Source organism: Pleurodeles waltl, chromosome 3_1, assembly GCF_031143425.1.
Source record: "Pleurodeles waltl isolate 20211129_DDA chromosome 3_1, aPleWal1.hap1.20221129, whole genome shotgun sequence".
Lineage (NCBI taxonomy): Eukaryota > Metazoa > Chordata > Amphibia > Caudata > Salamandridae > Pleurodeles > Pleurodeles waltl.
Window position 1 is genome coordinate 1,979,353,004 of NC_090440.1, and position 19,926 is coordinate 1,979,372,929.

At 46.0% G+C, this 19,926-nt stretch overlaps 1 protein-coding gene across 1 annotated transcript in view; it reads right to left on the bottom strand.

Annotated features, from left to right (window-relative positions):
- Positions 1 to 1,477: 1,477 nt before the first annotated feature.
- The window catches only part of TLCD3A (TLC domain containing 3A), a 172,467-nt gene continuing 154,018 nt past the window's right edge, over positions 1,478 to 19,926 (bottom strand). The window contains exon 5 of the mRNA XM_069226379.1: positions 1,478 to 3,540. Coding sequence (XP_069082480.1) covers positions 3,271 to 3,540 — 270 coding nt within the window. The 3' untranslated portion in view covers positions 1,478 to 3,270. The remainder of the gene's footprint in view (positions 3,541 to 19,926) is intronic.

Consider the following 19,926-nt stretch of genomic DNA (forward strand, 5'->3'; position numbering starts at 1 on the left):
GACAGGGAGAGAATGTGATTGCATGGCCTGCTTGAGGACCAACGCAGGCGTAAAGAATCTGTGTCTGATCTGAAGAGATGTGGAGAAGGTGTCCCTTCTATCATAGCACCTTCGGCCAGTCCTGGAGAGACATCGAGAGGGAGAATCAAGGAAAGTAGCAGCAAGGTCTGCTAAATCTGCACCTATGCTTATCACCAGGTTTGAGAGCATCATGCCCCTGCTTAAAATCTCCTGTCAATTCGCTTTTCTATCTTTGGGCAGGAATTGCACAAATTATTGTAGAGTGTCCGAAAGGGATGGATTATATCCACTTTGTAGTAAGGCAGCAATAGCTGTCTTCTCGGAGACTGCCTAGGTGCTGCGAGTTTTGCTTCCTCCCAAAAGTCTTGGACACCAAGAGGCCTACTGTGGAGGATCTAAGGATCTGGATGGGACACCCAAAAAATATTTACTACAGGAAAAAATGGGACCAAAACCATTGACCACCTTATTGCACAGATAACGTCTCTTGAACATGGGGAGCTTGGCCAGGTGTGACGTCTGATAAGGTTGACCAACTAAAAGGTGTGCTGCTGAATCTTTATGGCATGGAGGTGGGTGATGAGGTAAGCAGGAAAACCAGAACAGAGAGTGTTACAATAATCCATGCCAGAACCAAAGTTTTCCAGGGTCATTGTAAATGGAAAAGAAAACTGCAGGAATATTAAACGTTTCCTTAGCATCCTAGGATTAAGGAAAGAGACCAGGGAAATCAAATTGATTTGAGGATCAAGGGGGAAAAAATATTTTATTTTAAAGGGTTAGTCTCTAAACAGTTGCCACTAGCAAATTAAGTAGACCAAGATCAGATGGTCATCACTTTCTCCACCACAGTATAATAGGATGTCCAAAAGAAGGACCTCCATTTTGTTGGAGTTATATTTCAATACATCTCTAATTATCAGCTCTGTAACAGAAGACTCTGTTGTGACTTGGTTTAGACAGAGGTTTGAGAATAAAAGGCAACAAAAAGAGAGCACGTGGAAGCAAAGGGAGTCATGTAACTATTAAAATGGTACTCGGAGAAGGGCTCTGTGGGGCTCCACTAGAGATGGCCTAGAAGGTGGACTGAAATTATGGGAGAGTTACAGCCCAGGAGTGACCATATTACACTGAAGAAACATGGTACTAGACAAAGTGTTTCCTTTTTCATATTGAGGGCAAGGTTACTCTAGCTGTTACACACTGACCTTCAGAATATGACCTTCTTGATCAATTCTCTGCAGAGATCTCCGAGGCAGGCCTGTTTCCTTCACCGTTTCCCCTCCTTTCCTGATTGCAGCATTAGAGATTAAACAATATCAACTGGATCATAAGCTTATCAGTAAACAAAAATATTGCCTTAAATACTAAAAGAGATTGCCACTTGACTAGAATAGAAATGTAAACTTTGCTACATATTTCGAAACCTGCAGAGACTTTTACAGAACACGATATGTAGTTCTTGAAGACATATATTTATTATTTTACACAGGCTTTGCACATCGTGGTCCACAAGTACAAACGTGAAACTGTTAATTGTTTTACACAAGGCACATATGTGACATGATGGAAAGATACAGCTATAGTTACAGTGGAACAAGTATAAAAAAGTTGAACATGTTAATACAATTATTAGAGATTTATGAGTATCAATTCATCGTTTGTATCAATAGTGTATTTTTTTTGTTTTACCATGTAATTCAACCACTGCGATGCATCTACTTGTTCACATAACAACCCTGCAGGGAACACAAAACAAATCAATGGGAAGCAAGCCAAGATGATCTGTCCATTGTCTCTTCTGACTGTGACACTGCATGTTGCAGACAACGCAGCTGCTACGGGCTTTTTATATATATATAGCTGTATGGAATGGTGATCATTAGGTTTGCAGTGCACTGGATTACAGTACAGAGACCAGTTTCTGGTTTGCTGGCTCTGTTGCAATATACTTCTCAAACACTGGGCCAGATCAGGCAATGGGCGTCTTTCTAAACTGGATGTAGTACACCAGCGCCATGGCCTTGCAAGGATTTTATCAAAATGTTTTCACAGCACATCCCACTGCCTGAAGATACACTGGTCAGACTGTAAACACATTATCCATCTTCTCTCTTTGGAGTGTGAGATTTGAGTTGTGTGCAACAATGCTCATATTTGTAGCATACTAAAACTGTCATTATATATCTTAACAATTAAATGAAAGGTGTAGCAGTTAAATGAGGACCGTGTTCTTATGGAATCTTCTGAGACTGCAATACTAAGGTAACAGTGGGTGGTGGGTTAGGGCGCCACCAGCATTAGGCTTCAAGGGACTGAAAACCTCAAAGTGGTGCATTTTGCCCCTACACTGTGAAGTGGCTGCAAAGGATGTTACAGGAGTGTGTTGCATAATGTCACTTTGAAAAGGATACAAAACATCCTGCAACAACTGTGTTAGCTAGGGTTGATGGACTAACCCATAATTATACAAGGTCTACCACACTCCAGTAAAATCAGCTAAAGCATTTTTTTTTTTTAACTGGAAACTTAAATCGGAATGGTCTTTGAAAAGGAGGTTTAGAAGTGGTCATTAGTGATCTGAGTCCCAATGGTTCCCCAGCTACACCCTTGGTGTCTACATCTAGCTAATGTGTGCCTGGAAAAGTAGCTGCCACAAAGTAACATATGTCTGCTCTAAAAATGACCACACTGACAACATGGACATCACTATCTGCAGTTTTAGAGGCACAACGTAAACTGGGAATCGGGACAGTGTACTATTACACATTTTGATGAAGCAGTAATAATCACTGTGCTTTACTACCCAGTTGTGCTGCTTATACCAAATGGCGACAAGACATAAAAAGCTGTGCTTAGAGTTTTGAAAAAGAAATGCTGCTACTTGGTTTGCCTAGAAATTATTGTGGCCACAGATGATATATTATTAGTGTGATGAGAGTGGCATCTTGAGAGGCTCTTTCACAACACACATCTGAAAAGCTGCAAAGGCTAGAGGTCTGATATGGCAGTAGGTACTAAGACCGTGAGTTAAGTGCTGATCCTATATTCCTTTCATCACCATTTGAAGAAAGCAAATGCTCCCTCCCCACCCAAAACAGGTACTCTTAGCAGATTATCCAGTCACTTTATCAATGATTATGCTCCAGTTGGCACATGTAGCACCTTCATTTAGTTGTGCTGCGAGAGTAGTCTTTTGGAGGTAGGGAATTTCATGCGGTAGAGGTGTTGCTCCATCGAGAGTCCTGCTTATCTGTGCTTGCTCGACCGTGAGCCACAAAAAAGACGTATTGCTTTCCTGCATATGAGGCAAAACCAGTAGATTTGTGGAGCCAACATGGAGGCATTGGCAACATTGCAGTGCAGCGGAATGTTGAATGGGACTTTATAGAGTGGAATCCCATACTGTTTCCCATAGACATAGTACATAAATGGGAAAAGGAAAATCCGGCACAAGAAAAATGTCAAAAGAACAACTACTCCATTCACCTTGTAGAGAAGCGTGTCCTGCTTCTTCACCTGTAGAAAGAAAAAAAAAACTGGTAATGCATAAGTAATACATAAGGAAACTGCCTGAACAGATTAACGTGCATGCGCACCAGAAAGGATACAATGCACAGAGACAACATTTAAGGGGAGTTTGTAACAGTGCTCACTGATGCGTAATTCTTGTCTGAGCAGCGCTCACAGTTCCCACAAGAGTATTCTATACTACTGTTCCCAGAATTCCTTCCGGGGCTTTTTGAATACTTATTAATTTTGCCTCTATTTCTTCTGCGGGGAGACTTTTGTAGACCCTTTCTAATGTTTCCCCTTCTCATCAAACAAGTTACTTACCTTCGGTAACTGCCTTTCTGGTGGCTAGTCTAACCACAGATTCCTCCTGCCCGTACCATCAGGCACCAGCCTGGATCTTAAGATTTTTCTCAGCATTGTTTCTGTGTACTGTTGGGTGGTGCTGTATGGCTCCATGCCAGTTTCCTCCTGCCGCAGAGTGACATCAGAGCCACATATAAACACTACCCCTGTGCACTGATGTCAGTTTACGCCTTGACTGCACCATCAGACACAAAGCCAAGTAGGAGAATAGATGTGACAGTGTTCAGAACTCTAAATTAGGGCCTTTTTTATTGACTGAAAATTAGACCATTTCACAGAATGTGGAGGTGGGAGGGTGGAGAGCAATCTCTGACTGGATAGAGTATACACCAGAAAGAGTGTTACCGAAAGTAAGTAACTTGTTCTTCTAATGGATACCTATACAGCAGATTCCCCACCTTGTCACCATTCAATCACCACACGTGGAGGTGTAGATTGCACAAGCCCAGGTGCTAGGCTCTGCCCTGCTGCTTCAACAGAAGTTCTTCCCGATGTGCCAGCCTGATCGGAAGACAGCTGCTTATACCCAAAAGGTTGAAGTGCCACACTCTCCTGCCCAATCCGGAACCACTAGGAAGACTTGGGGCTGATTGTCTTTAGAACTCTGGGCAGGAGAGTTAGAGGTGGGAAAGTATACAGAAGTTCCAAGGTTTACACTGGGTGGAATATGTCTCTGAATGAGAGTCTTGTTCAGAATTCCAACAATTAAAGGTGTTTACATTGCGCTTTCTATGAGGTTGCAATAAAATTGAACCAGGGTTCTCCCCATTGCTGGGAAACAAGCTGTGACAGACATTCGTGATCTGCTAGAAGTCGCCAATGACGTTTGTATACCCTGGCAGCTAAAGATCCCACCAGGTGGTTCACAAGCAGGGAAATGTCCTGACAATGTAGTCCGGTCCAGAGGCACAGCGCCTCTAGGCACACGATGCAAGACCCCACCCAGCCCTGTTTATTGCAGAACCACATGGCAGTGGAGGTGTCTGTGAAAACCTAAACCAGCCTCCCTTTGATGGTCGTCGGGAAGGCCTTTGATACCATGATAACCCACACTTCTAACAGACTGATGTGGAGGCAGGTCTTTGCCAGAGACCTCCCAGGTTGCCTTTCCAACCCAGCAGCGGCACATCTCTCTCACCACCCTCCGCTCTGGGTGGTATAGAGAGAGAGAGAGAGAGAGAGAGAGAGAGAGAGAGAGAGAGAGAGAGAGAGGCCTGCCACATGTTCAATGGCGGTCAAGTACCCACCACTGCAGGTCTTTTGCTTCTTCCTCTAACTGCTGGGTGGAATCCACCAAGTTCATTTGATGCTGAGCCCACTGAGACTTCTGATCCCAATGCAGAAGCCACATGTGCCATCTGGCTTAGTTCATGAGCAGGTTGCAGAAGACCAAGAAGCCTTATAGCCACAACTCAAGATTATTGAACTAGAGGTAAGGCTCGAAACTGCACTGTATCCAGAATGACCCCAATGAATGGGAGACTCTGTGAAGGAGTCACCTGCGACTTCAGCATATTGATCTAGAACCCAAAGATGTTAAGAGGTCTGTGGTTGTCTTGAGGCGGATCATGACTGATTGTGGCAACCTGCCTTCAACAGCAAATCATTGGGGTAGTAGAAGGCTGGTATGCCCACCATCTGAAGATATGCTGCAGCCAATGCCATCACTTTTGTGAACACCCAAGGGGCACTGCTTAGACCAAAGAGGAGCACTGAAAATGCTCTTGGCCCGCCTTGAACAGCAGGAAATGCCTATGGGACTGCAGGACGAGGATACAAATTTGGTGTCTTGCAGGTCCAGCACTACCATCTACTCTTATGGATCCAGAGCAATTAGAACCTGGGCCAATGTGAACATCTAAAAGAGGGTGAAGGCCTCTGTCCTTCTTCAGCATCAGAAAATACCAGGAGTAACATCCAGTCCTTATTACTGGTGCCAGCACCCTTTCTATGGCTAGAACTTGAGAACATGTTACTTATCTTCTGTAACACCTGATCTGGTAGATGCTTTATCTATCTGCACATTCCTTCCCTTAGAATATTCCTCAGGTGTCAGACTGGATCCAGAAAATTTTGAGCTGCCACCTTGTGAATTGGTAGGTGGCGTCATTTGGCTTTGCATAGCACTGTCCATGCCCGGAGTGCTGTGCACAGTGACTACATAGACCGCCCTAGTGTGCTGACCTCAGTTCATGACTGTCTGCACCCAAAGCATGGAGCCAAAGTGAGGTGGAATGTCTATTGTACCAAGGTGAAGTCCTGAAGAATCTCTATGATGTCAAAATAAATAGTTCGCAGATCGGGGAGGAGGGAGGGTTGGTAATGAATCTGCAGCTAGATACTGGCCCATATTTATATTTTTTAGTGCCGCATTTGCATAATTTTTGGACGCAAAAGCGGTGCAAACTTACAAAATACAATTATATTTTGTAAGTTTGCGCAAGTTTTGGGTCAAAAAATGATGCAAATACGACCCTAAAGAAGTATAAATTTGGGTCACAGTGTCTACAAGATAAAACATTACTGAAGGTAAGTAACTTGTTCATCTGATAGGGACTTCTAGTTGCAGATTGCTTACCTTAGAATAAATACCAAAGCAATCTCATCCCTGAGGTGGGTTTGTGAACTGTTCAGACTAAAACGTCCTGGAGGACCGTACGGGCGAAATGCCCATCATACCAGACTTGTCTGTCTTGGTAGTAGTGTTTGGCAAACATGCCTTGATGCCCATGTAGCTGCCTGAAAAATATCCAGAACTAAACTCCTCTAGCTAACTCAGTGGTCACAGCTTTAGCTCTAGTGTATGAAGCTCTCAACCCATTAAAGGGTTGGTTTTTGGCCATTGCATAGCAGATTTTTATACAAACCATCTGGAGATGGTTCTCTTTTGCACTGCCTTTCCTTTCTTCACTCCCAGAAAACCCACAAAGAGTTGATAGTCAACCCTGAAGTCTATTATATGATCAATAAAAAACAACAACATTCTTTTTGGGACCAGGGCCTGGAGTCTCTCTTCTTCTTTGATAGGATAAGGTGGTGTGAAGAAAGTAGGCAGTGTGATGCTCTGCCTGACATGAAAAGGTGTCACAACTTTTGGTAAGAAGGCAGGGTTCTTATAGACCAACTTATCTGGAAAAAAGGTTGTGTACAAGGATAAACACACGTGCCTGTAGCTCTCTGACTTTCTGGCAGATATTGCCATAAGGAAGCAGTTTTGATGGTAAGGTGGTCTTAGAAGGCAGCTATGTAGGGGCTCAGAAAGCGAACACATGAGGAAAGTGAGTACTATATTTAGATCCCACTGGAGCATGATAAAAGGTGTAGGAGGAAACATGCTGTAAACCTTTGAGGAAACAAGTCGCAACAGATGACTTGTACAGTGATGGTTGATCCTGCACCTGCAGGAAGGATGAAATGACAAAGAGATATGCTTTAACTACACCCAAAGCAAGGCCTTGTCTGGCAAGGTATAAAACAAACAAATGGACTTGAGACAAGGGTGCATTCAGAGCATCAACAGATTTGGCAGCAAACCAAGCCACAAATGTGAACCACTGGCAGAAGGAAATCGTTTTTGTGGCGGGACGCTTGGCTGCCAGAATGACATCACATATTTGGGATGAAAGGTCAAATACCCTCAACTTCCATTCATGTAGGCGGTAAGTGTGCAGGACCTTGCCTTGTTGCTGCGACTGGAGCCTGATTGGATGACAGATGCTCATGACTTCAGGATACCAGATTCTCCTTATCCAATCCGGGGCCACAAAGATGACATAGGCCTAGTCGTTCTTGAGCTTGATAACTGAACATGTGTGATATCAGGGGAAAGGCATACAGGAGTCCTGAGCTCCACTCAAAATTACATTTGTCAAGAGCTGCCTTGGAAACTCCAGCGTGCAGAAGAGCTGACATTGGACGTTCTTGGCAATGCAAAATAGATCAATCCAAGGTTCTCCCCAGTTTTTAGAGACCTTGCACCACCTTTCGGTTGGAGATGCCATTTGTCATCCACAAGGGATAAACGGCTGTCTTTGTCTGCTCTGATGTTCAGAAAGTCTGCCAGATGTTGAACCTTCCTGCTGCAATTGCGAGAGGTATTCCGCACTCAGCTGATCAGTGGACAGTGGAAAAGGTGTGGGAGGGGGGGGTCTGTTGGACGTGTAGGGCACAACCTTGTTGGACAACCTAAAGCACCCATTTGTCCAAGGTGATTTTCTGCCATTGGTGTAAGTAGTGCCAAATCCTACCACCAACTGTGTGCCCATGATGGTAGGAGGGCAAACTAAAGTTGCAACTGCAGTAGTGTGGGGTTTACATTGGAGATTGGGTCGACCTCTGGCTTAGGTTCCATCAGGCTTGTGGGAACTTTGTCAGGGGTCATGAAAGGACTGTGATGCCTGCTGGCTGTGGTGGCTAGGGGGAAAGGAATGCAGACGATAGCCCCTTGCTGTGGCCCAAAAGTCTCTGAAATGCTCAGGTGCACAATCTGCCTTGTTGCTGAAAAGGCAAGTCCAATCAAAGGGCATTTCCATAAGACCTGCCTGGACATCCCCAAAAAGCCAGATTTCCTCAGCAAGATGTGACATCAGAATGTCACTGTGGAAGCAATGGCTCAGCCCAGCGAGTTGGTCATGTCCATTCTGCATCTGATTGTGAACTTTGCTGCATCTCTCACATTAGCATCAACCTTGTCAGGTATGGTTCAGGCCTCCTCCAAGACCAAACGTAGCACTTGCACAACTGAATCACACACATATGGGAATAACGACCCAATAAACATGCAGTGTTCACAGGGTGGTGGAAGAGAAGATCCTCTATCCAGCCTCTTGGAGTTCCTATCCGTTGGTCGTGCCTGGATTTATTGTGGACGTTGAGGCCTGGACCACCAAGTTCTCAGGAGTGGGGTGCTGGGAGAAGAAGAGTTGGTCCCCAGGAGGGAGGCAATGCAGTGGGAGATAGTCCTGTTCACAGCAGTGAGGGCTTCATTAAAGAAAAGTATTGGTTCTGATGGTGACACCCAGGTTCGAGCACCTCTGTCAAGACACTGGTCTTGACCTCAGTAGTGGGCAGGTGACAATCCTGGACCTCGGCCACCCTCCGAACTACCACTGCAAATAAATCACCTTCTTCCATAACCATTGTGGAAGGAGAGAGAAGGCCAGTGTCTGGTGAGGTGTCATAAAAGGTTTTGTATGCCATGGACTATGCTAGGGGGCCAGAGTAGCCATAGGGACTCTCAGATCCCCCACATTTGTGTTAAGAAAATAGGGCTCCAGCTTCAATTGAAGCCGTGTGAGCCTGTCAGTGCCAGCATCAGGCTAAGCGGGTCTGGCTCAGTATTGGAGTCTGGAATCACGGAGCAGCCAATGGGCGTCGGCAGTGCTGGCAACGGCGCGACTGGAACTGTCCCTGGAGGAGGCCGTGAAGTTGCGGCCAGGCCTGAACATGATCCATCAATGGATTGGAAGGACCCAACTGGGGCTGAGGACAAACCCACCGCTATAGCACCAGTCCTGATCTCTTCCGAACTGATGGGCCGTGAAGGCGCTCCAGAGACGTTCAACCACCCAAAAACGAGGGTCACGGCTTCAAAAATCACAAAATTGGGTGGAGGGTTCACTTCGGCTCTGGGACACTTGGGGAAGCATGGGGCAGATGAGTGCTAGACGCCAGCTCCACAGGAACATCCTCGGAATGGATCTTGATTTGTGGCATTGTTCCCTTGTGTCATCTGATGAATGCGACCGACGTGAAAAAGTTGTAGTGAAATGTGTGTTTTGACCCCTGAGTTCGTGTTGCACCACTTTGCACTTGGCTTAGCTGTCCAGTGTTCACCAGTTACAGCTTCATTCTGCCTATTGACTTTTTCGTAGCATTAGACATTAGACAGAGGTCATTTTAAAGGCTGCCAGTGATTTTCCATGTTGTCTGTCTTGTTTTCATACTTTTTTCTCACCAAGGGCTTTGGTTGATAAGAATGACCTCAGACAGCAGGGAACTGCCTTGCTTTGACCTGACATCTTGGAATTGTGGCCAAATCCCAACGTGTTATTTTCAAAGCATACCTAAACTAACCAGCATTTTTTAATACTTCATGCGCAACTTGAGGGGTATTTCCAGAAAGCGCCTTCTTCGGTTTTTTTAAGATACAAAAGAGACCCTGATCGACAGTAGGAGATTCAGAGACCCCAATCAGGATTCAGATGTCAGATGCCCGATATATATATTTCTCATGAGGGTAGAGTTCTCTCTTTCTCTCAGTCAAACGGGGTAATCAGTTTGCTGGCAGGAGAAAGATGAAGCACCTGACAGGCCCTACAGTGATTCATTTTTATTAATTATTTGCTTTGCATTCTAATATAGATAGATATATTTGCTGTGTATACTGCAGTGGAGAATCATTCGTGTATGTTTTCATTTCACTGTTGTGACTATTTTTAAATGTATGCTTTCAACATGCTAATCTCCTTTTAGGAACCTTGCATAGTGAAATAATAATTGTCTTCTTTGGACTAAGAAGTGCATTCCAGAGATTTTTTGTCAGTGCATGTGAGTATTTCAGCTCGGTCATTAGTTAAAAGCAAAGCAAAACAAAAGCCAAAGAGCACTTCCACTTCTTGGACTTCTTCTTGTGGGACTTAGCTGAAGAAGTCCGGGATCATGATGATGACCGGCAAGAGTGGTCCCTAGACCTCCCTTGGGAATGGAACCTGGAGTGACATCTTGTTGCATGCCAAGTGGCACAAGCTTCATGGCCTATTCGTGGACGACCTTCAGATTCTTGGTCCTGTAATCCACGTAGGCCATGGAGGTGGGGATCTGTCACACGAATATGCCTGTGACAGGCACCACAGGGCTTGAAATCAGTCAGTTCCTTTGGGGAAATAGTCTATCCCCAATAAGTAGGATAAAAGGCACACTAGCTGAGTTTTTGACAAAAGTGCTGAAAAAATTCAGTCAAAAATTTAGCTAGTTTGGATCAGCACTAATGGCGGGGAAAAGAAGGAACTGAGGTCAGCATGCTGGGGTGTCGCCTATATTGGCACTGCACATGTCACTTCTGAATGCTTCCGTACATTTGGATTCTCTATCACGGGGAGTCACAGGAAATGAGTGTGGGTTATGCTAGCTCATAAAGGCTTGAACAACCAGTCTTTAAGGTGTAGTATGCTAGATAAGGCGGGAAGGGTCTACTGGAGGAAGTCTGTGGTGTCTTTCCTCTCACCTATTCATCGGCAGGCAAGGGCAAGTTTTGACCCAGGTGCACCTTAATATGTCAGTGAGAGATTCTTTAACCTCTTCTGTGCCTTGGACGAGATGATCTCGTCCAAGGCTACAGTTCCCCTGTGCCTTGGACGAGATCATCTCGTCCATGGCACAGGGGAACTTGGGAGCGCGCTAGCGCGCCCCCCGTGCACCCCCCTCACCCCCCAAGTCGGGATGGAAGGGGAAGACCTTCCCCTTCCACCGCCGACCCCCCCCACCCCCCCCCTGTGACGTCAGCGCGCGCTGATTTGTCACAGGGGCCTCCCTAGTCGCGCTGGAAGCTCTGCTTCCAGCGCGATTGAAAGAGAAATGCAAAAGCATTTCTCTTTCAATCACTGGGGAGGCCCAGAGGGGCTTCAAAGGGAAGGAAAAGTATTTCCTTCCCTTTGAAGTCTCTCCGAGGGTTTATTGTTATTGACAAAAGGGAGCGACCCCTTGGGCAAGGGTCGCTCCCGGGGGGGGGGGCATATTTTCGGGAAGGCTGGGGCAGAAACCTCTAGGCACCAGGGACCATTTTTTTTTTTTTTTGGTGGGGAGCGACCCCTTAGGCAAGGGTTGCTCCACTTGGGGGAAAATTATATTTTGGCCATTTCTGCCCCCCTTGGGGGCAGATTGGCCTATTTTGATGAGGCCAATCTGCCCCCAAGGGGGGTAGAAACCACTAGACACCAGGGAGTTTTTTCTTTGCGTGAATTTCACGCAAAGGGAGCGACCCCTTAGGCAAGGGTCGCTCCCTGGGGGGGAGGGCAATTTATTTTAGGCCATTTCTGCCCCCCCTGGGGGCAGAAACCTCTAGGCGCCAGAGCAATTTTTTTTTTTTTTTGTTTCTTTTTTTAGAGATTGGGAGCGACCCATCAGGCAAGGGTCGCTCCCCTGGGGGGCAAATTGTATTTAGACCATTTCTGCCCCCCTGGGGGCAGATTGGCCGATTTTAGGTCAATCTGCCCCTAAGGGGGCAGAAACCACTAGGCACCGGGGATTTGTTTTTTGGCGCCAATGTCACGCAGGGGGAGCGACCCCGTAGGCAAGGGTCGCTCCCGGGGGGGGTGGGGGTTGGGGGAGGGCAAATTTATTTTAGGCCATTTCTGCCCCCCCCGGGGGGCAGATCGGCCTATTATTAGGCCGAACTGCCCCCAGGGGGGGGGGGGGGGCAGAACCCTCAGGGCACCAGGGCAATTTTTTTTTTTTGTTTGTTTGTTTTTTAGAGATGGGAAGTGACCCATCAGGCAAGGGTCGCTCCCCTTGGGGGGCAAATTGTATTTAGGCCATTTCTGCCCCACTGGGGGCAGATTGGCCGATTTTAGGTCAATCTGCCCCCAAGGGGGCAGAAACCACTAGGCACCTGGGATTTGTTTTTTGGCACCAATGTCACGCAGGGGGAGCGACCCCGTAGGCAAGGGTCGCTCCCAGGGGGGGGTGGGGGCAAATTTATTTTAGGCCATTTCTGCCCCCCTGGGGGCAGATCGGCCTATTATTAGGCCAAACTGCCCCCAGGGAGGGGGCTGAACCCTCAGGGCACCAGGGCAAATTTTTTTGTTGTGTTTTTTTTTTTGGGATGGGGAGCGACCCATCAGGCAAGGGTCGCTCCCCTGGGGGGCAAATTGTATTTAGGCCATTTCTCCCCCCCTTGGGGGCAGATTGGCCGATTTTAGGTCAATCTGCCCCCAAGGGGGCAGAAACCACTAGGCACCTGGGATTTGTTTTTTGGCGCCAATGTCACGCAGGGGGAGCGACCCCGTAGGCAAGGGTCGCTCCCGGGGCTGGGGGGGGGGGCAAATTTATTTTAGGCCATTTCTGCCCCCCCCTGGGGGCAGATCGGCCTATTATTAGGCCGAACTGCCCCCAGGGGGGGGCAGAACCCTCAGGGCACCAGGGCAAATTTTGTTGTGTTTTTTTTTTTTTGTTTCTTTCTTTTTTTCAAGATGGGGAGCGACCCATCAGGCAAGGGTCGCTCCCCTGGGGGGCAAATTGTATTTAGGCCATTTCTGCCCCCCTTGGGGGCAGATTGGCCGATTTTAGGTCAATCTGCCCCCAAGGGGGCAGAAACCACTAGGCACCTGGGATTTGTTTTTTAGCGCCAATGTCATGCTGGGGGAGCGACCCCGTAGGCAGGGGTTGTTCCCGGGCAGGGGCAGGGGGGGCTTGGGGAGTTGGGGGGGGGGGGGTCAAATTTATTTTAGGGCATTTCTGCCCCCCCCCCCCCTCCCGGGGCCGGCTGAGCTAGAGGCCAAACTCCACAGGTAGGCACTTTGCAAAAAACACCTCTGTTTTCTGTGAAAAAATATGTTCTGTCCACGTTGTGTTTTGGGCCATTTCCTTTCGTGGGCGCTAGGCCTACCCACAGAAGTGAGGTACCATTTTTATTGAGAGACTTAGGGGAACGCTGGGTGGAAGGAAATTTGTGGCTCCTCTCAGATTCCAGAACTTTCTGTCACTGAAATGTGAGGAACATGTGTTTTTTTAGCCAAATTTTGAGGTTTGCAAAGGATTCTGGGTAACAGAACCTGGTCCGAGCCCCACAAGTCACCCCATCTTGGATTCCCCTAGGTCTCTAGTTTTCAGAAATGCACAGGTTATGGTAGGTTTCCCTAGGTGCCGGCTGAGCTACAGGCCAAAATCCACAGGTAGGCACTGTTTTCTTCCAAAAATTTGGATGTGTCCACGTTGCGCTTTGGGGCGTTTCCTGTCGCGGGCGCTAGGCCTACCCACACAAGTGAGGTATCATTTTTATCGGGAGACTTGGGGGAACGCTGGGTGGAAGGAAATTTGTGGTTCCTCCCAGATTCCCGAACTTTCTGCCACAGAAATGTGAGGAAAATGTGTTTTTTTAGCCAAATTTTGAGGTTTGCAAAGGATTCTGGGTAACAAAACCTGGTCCGAGCCCCACAAGTCACCCCTCCTTGGATTTCCCTAGGTCTCTAGTTTTCAGACATGCACAGGTTTGGTAGGTTTCCCTAGGTGCCAGCTGAGCTAGAGGCCAAAATCTACAGGTAGGCACTTCGCAAAAAACACCTCTGTTTTCTTCCAAAAATTTGGATGTGTCCATGTTGCGCTTTGGGGTGTTTCCTGTCGTGGGCGCTAGGCCTACCCACACAAGTGAGGTATCATTTTTATCGGGAGACTTGGGGGAACGCTGGGTGGAAGGAAATTTGTGGCTCCTCTCAGATTCCCGAACTTTCTGCCACAGAAATGTGAGGAACATGTGTTTTTTTTAGCCAAATTTTGAGGTTTGCAAAGGATTCTGGGTAACAGAACCTGGTCCGAGCCCCGCAAGTCACCCCTCCTTGGATTTCCCTAGGTCTCTAGTTTTCAGAAATGCACAGGTTTGGTAGGTTTCCCTAGGTGCCAGCTGAGCTAGAGGCCAAAATCTACAGGTAGGCACTTCGCAAAAAACACCTCTGTTTTCTTCCAAAAATGTGGATGTGTCCATGTTGCGCTTTGGGGTGTTTCCTGTCGTGGGCGCTAGGCCTACCCACACAAGTGAGGTATCATTTTTATCGGGAGACTTGGGGGAACGCTGGGTGGAAGGAAATTTGTGGCTCCTCTCAGATTCCCGAACTTTCTGCCACAGAAATGTGAGGAACATGTGTTTTTTTAGCCAAATTTTGAGGTTTGCAAAGGATTCTGGGTAACAGAACCTGGTCCGAGCCCCGCAAGTCACCCCTCTTGGATTCCCCTAGGTCTCTAGTTTTCAGAAATGCACAGGTTTGGTAGGGTTCCCTAGGTGCCGGCTGAGCTAGAGGCCAAAATCTACAGGTAGGCACTTTGCTAAAAACACCTCTGGTTTCTTCCAAAAATTTGGATGTGTCCACGTTGCGCTTTGGGGCGTTTCCTGTCGCGGGAGCTAGGCCTACCCACACAAGTGATGTATCATTTTTATCGGGAGACTTGGGGGAACGCTGGGTGGAAGGAAATTTGTGGCTCCTCTCAGATTCCCGAACTTTCTGCCACAGAAATGTGAGGAACATGTGTTTTTTTAGCCAAATTTTGAGGTTTGCAAAGGATTCTGGGTAACAGAACCTGGTCCGAGCCCCGCAAGTCACCCCTCCTTGGATTCCCCTAGGTCTCTAGTTTTGGTCACCCCGGAATTCAGAGATGTGCAAATAACCACTGCTCCTCAACACCTTATCTTGTGCCCTTTTTGGAAATACAAAGGTTTTCTTGATAGCAATTTTTTACTCTTTATATTTCAGCAAATGAATTGCTGTATACCCGGTATAGAATGAAAACGCACTGCAGGGTGCAGCTCATTTATTGGCTCTGGGTTCCTCGGGTTCTTGATGAACCTACAAGCCCTATATATCCCCGCAACCAGAGGAGTCCAGCAGACGTAACGGTATATTGCTTTCGATAATCTGACATTGCAGGGAAAAGTTACAGAGTAAAACGTAGAGAAAAATTGATGTTTTTTTCACCTCAATTTCAATATTTTTCTTTTTCAGTTGTTATTTTCTGTAGGAAACCCTTGTAGGATCTACACAAATGACCCCTTGCTGAATTCAGAATTTTGTCTACTTTTTAGAAATGTTTAGTTTTCTGGGATCCAGCATTGGTTTCATGCCCATTTCTGTCACTGACTGGAAGGAGGCTGAAAGCACAAAAAATTGCAAAAATGGGGTATGTCCCAGTAAAATGCCAAAATTGTGTTGAAAAATTGGGTTTTCTGATTCAAGTCTGCCTGTTCCTGAAAGCTGGGAAGCTGCTGAGTTTAGCACCGCAAACCCTTTGTTGATGCCATTTTCAGGGGAAAAACCACAAGCCTTCTTCTGCAGCCACTTTTTCCAATTATTTTGAAAAAAAAGACATTTTCCCTGTATTTTGGCCAATTTCTTGGCCTCCTTCAGGGGAACCCACAAAGTATGGGTACCTATAGAATCCCTAGGATGTTGGAAAAAAAGGACGCAAATTTGGCTTGGTTAGCTTATGTGGACAAAAAGTTATGAGGGCCTAAGCGCGAACTGCCCCAAATAGGCAAAAAAAGGCCTGGCACAGGAGGGGGAAAAGGCCTGGCAGCGAAGGGGTTAAAATAGGAGATGCATCTTCATAGATGCTTGTCTTAGCAGCAGAACGTCCATCAACACACTGGTCTTGACCTCAGTGGATGGTAGCTGTAGGTCCCAAATGTTGTCTGCATGCCGGATGACCACAGAAAATGATGATCCACTCTTGAGAGGCCGTGGAAGGGACTCAACTCAGTGTCAAGGGAGGTGCTCAAACCTCTAGGCTCCTGTAAATCCATGAACAGGTTAACATCATCATAATATTGGGCATCATCTCTACTGTCATCTCTGAGATTACCCTGGCTTTGGTTAGAGGTGGAGCCAAACAAGCGGTGGAGGACTTGTGGGAGTCCACCGAAGCCGAAAGGTTAAGAACCCCTGGAGCTAAGTATATGTCTTAACGAGGTTTAGCCAAATAGGGTATTTGGGTTTCTTAACACTTTTTCTTGCAATCATACCATCTTTATTCCTTGCATCATAAATGTTTAACCAGTCTGCTATCGAAAGCCCTCTTGTAGATCACAAAACCTTAGCGCCAATCCTTTGCTTATGACTGGTTGGCATTCTTGTCACTGTCATTTGCTGGTTTTTATTCAGTGCCTTTCCTTACCCACCACACACAAACATCACAGTTCAGCCCATCTGTGCCAGGTAACTCTGTGTCCTTTGGGCTCTGGTACTGGCTCTCCAGCAGCCGGCTATCACTGGAAGGCATGCTTTCAGTGTTGCTCTTCCCTGCTTCCCCTCCCTCAGCTTATCTTAGCTGTTTTAGGTGCACTGGCAATTGGTCAAGCACCCTCTTTTCCCCAGGAAGTACAGCTCCTGCTCGCATCCACCTCGTGCTCGGGACCAGTGCTGGCAAGTAGATGGATCGCGGTTCCGGCAGCTATATCGGGACAGATCTGGGATCAGGCCGGTCCAGGGAAATATGCTGAATTTTTCCTGCTATTATTATAAGACTGGTCGGACGAAACACAAAATCAGGGTGTAAGATGTAACACAGTGATTGTGGGCGTCTGTACTAACAATACTTTACTTCCCAAAAACCCTTCTTTGCAATCTTAGAATAACATAGATTGAGAAAAAAAACAATAAGGATCTAAACCCTTGATTACAGTTTGCATAAGGTAACCACTAGAGTTACCTCACAACTATTATAATCCCCTCAAAAGTGCTGGGCACACAAAGATCTCTGCAGCAAGCGTGTTAACCCTGTAAAATATTTTAAAATGAAGCCTTTTTGTGGCCAATTAAGAAAGCTACAACAGATTTACTGTGACATGTCCTTGTTGCCAATTTCCATTTAAAAAAATAAATAAATGTACAAGCATCATGGTGCAAGGGGCCTGAAGGTGGCAGCACTCATGGTCTCATTTACAAGAACGATGCATGAATTTTCTTGTGCCAACCTCCACCCCCTAACGCCATGGGAGTTCTGTATTTACCATACAGTGCTCCACGATGCAGTGTCCACAACTGCGTCAGAAATTCTAACACAGCTGTCCCGCTAAACCTTAGCATTGCTGGACTAGCGCAAAAAGTTTTGACACTAGTCCGGCAATGCTAAGCGGGCCCCATTAAAAACTTTACAGCATAACTTTAATGCCTGCCCTGAGCAGGCGATGAAAAATGATGCTGTGCCTGAGCAGAATTGCGCAGTGAAATCTTGTAGATTTCACTGCGCCATTTCTGTGGGGCTTTTTGCGGGGGAACGCCTACCTTGCATTATTATACCTGGTGCAGGTATAATGTGGCACAAGGCTTTACAAATTGGCGCCAGTTTGCAAATGTGGCGCTGTGTGGAGGAGTGTTTGCGCCGCCATAGCGTAAAAATAAAAATAAAAAATGATGCTGCTGGGGTGCAAAATCCTTGTAAATGAGGCCCTCAGTGCACCAATGCAGACAGAGAGCAGGAAGGTGTCATACCTTAGTAGATATGGCGCATACCTGCTCTCTCCCTGTCACGCAAAGCAGCGCAGGGAAGCTGTTCCTTGATTTACAATCATGTTAGAAATTTACGAGCATTTACAAACATAAGCCCTCACAGCCGAAAATGCTTAGCTCTCTTTTTTGATGAACCCAGAGTAGGGAGTGTTTGTTACGTAGCTTAAACAGCAGTTGTGTGAGCTTTAAATCAAATTATTATTATCGACCATGAAAAAGTTGCCATCAAATGTTCATCGACTTTATTTCAAGTTAGTGAGTGGCCTGCCCCGTTCCTGATATCTAAATGCTTTGTGATGAAGTAAATATCCCCGTATTCAGCAGCCAAGTGCGTTTTTAAATGGAAAACTGGTTTAAGGCCCTCCCAAGATATGAATGCCAAGCACTGATGAGGAATATAAAATAAGGACCCCAGGTGGCTACGCAGAAAGTACGTCCACATTACTAGCAGTTTACACAGCGAGTAGACCCGCAATTTCAGGGAAGCAAGCCGCTGTGGCAAAATTAACCTGCACGTTGGCAACCAGAGGGCCAACGATAAAAGGGTAGAAGGGCAGGTTCAGACAGGAAGTGGCTGCTGAATGTACTCCACGGCTAACTTAAGAAGCATACATTGTGTAATGAAAACACCAGGTACTTAAAGAGTTAAACATTGGTAGAAATACGACATGAAGAGCTAACTGCAAAACAAGTTATTAAGGAGGGATTCTTCAAAGCCTAACTCATAGAAGAACGTGTCCTACAAAGCTGAAGAACGAAAGCAGGACTATACCTCATCGGTGAAAGAGTTATCATACTAGTTAATAAGATGTTTGCTGGAAAAATACGCCTCACTTTCAGTTAAATATATAACTTGGTTTTAAAATATATGCAATCTAGTCTTACGCATAATGTTTTTGCCATTTTTGGTGCCCTGTCCTTATCGGTGATACAAACTTTGACTAAAGTACGCATATTGCGTAAACAAATTGTAGAAAAAAAATCTTAGCTTCCTGTTTGTTTAGAGATTTAGCACAGATGCAAGCAAGAAGAACCTTCAGCAAGGTCCAGAATCATATAGCTTCAGAATGTTATGTAGCCATCCAACGTTCTTCAGTGACAACAAAGAAAACCTTCACCTAAATTAGCCCAGACCTATTGGCTTTGCCAATGCTTGTGTTTTTTTGTTGTTGCTAGTGATGTTCAGCACCAAGAACAAGCACTGGCAAAGCCCAAGATTTGGCTACCTCCTTTAAAATGTGAGGCCTACTGGCTTTGTTTAACTTATTGTTGTTTACGTAGCATATTTTTGATAACTCTAGAGCATTTATACTTAAACATCCTGTATGGATATCTGAGTGGCGAACACAGGTTGCAACCTGGTCAAAAGGAGCAGCCCGGGGTGGTCTGAGAGGCCTTGGGATACACCCACATTTTCTCCTCAATTAAACCCTCCACTTCGCTCCCTTTACCTAATGCTATTCTGTTTGACCCACTCCCACAAAATCCAGTTTACCCTTTTCTGGCAGACGATTACAACTGGGTGTATACAAAAGTGTGCACTTATGAATAATATCAGTTTCCCCTATAAATTGGATTAGATTATCTGTTGTCTCTGAAAGAAATCCCTAAGAAATTCAAAAACAATTTCCATTGTGAGATCATTGTCAAATCTCCGATTAACACGTTTGTAATAGCATTCCACAAGTACAATCATGTACTCCAATCTCACTCCTGAGACTAAGAAACGGACCTACATTCACAGTTGTTGCCAAGTTCTTCAGGAAAGGGCAGAGGATTTAAGGGAACACTGTCAACCTTTAAACTCTTAACAGAT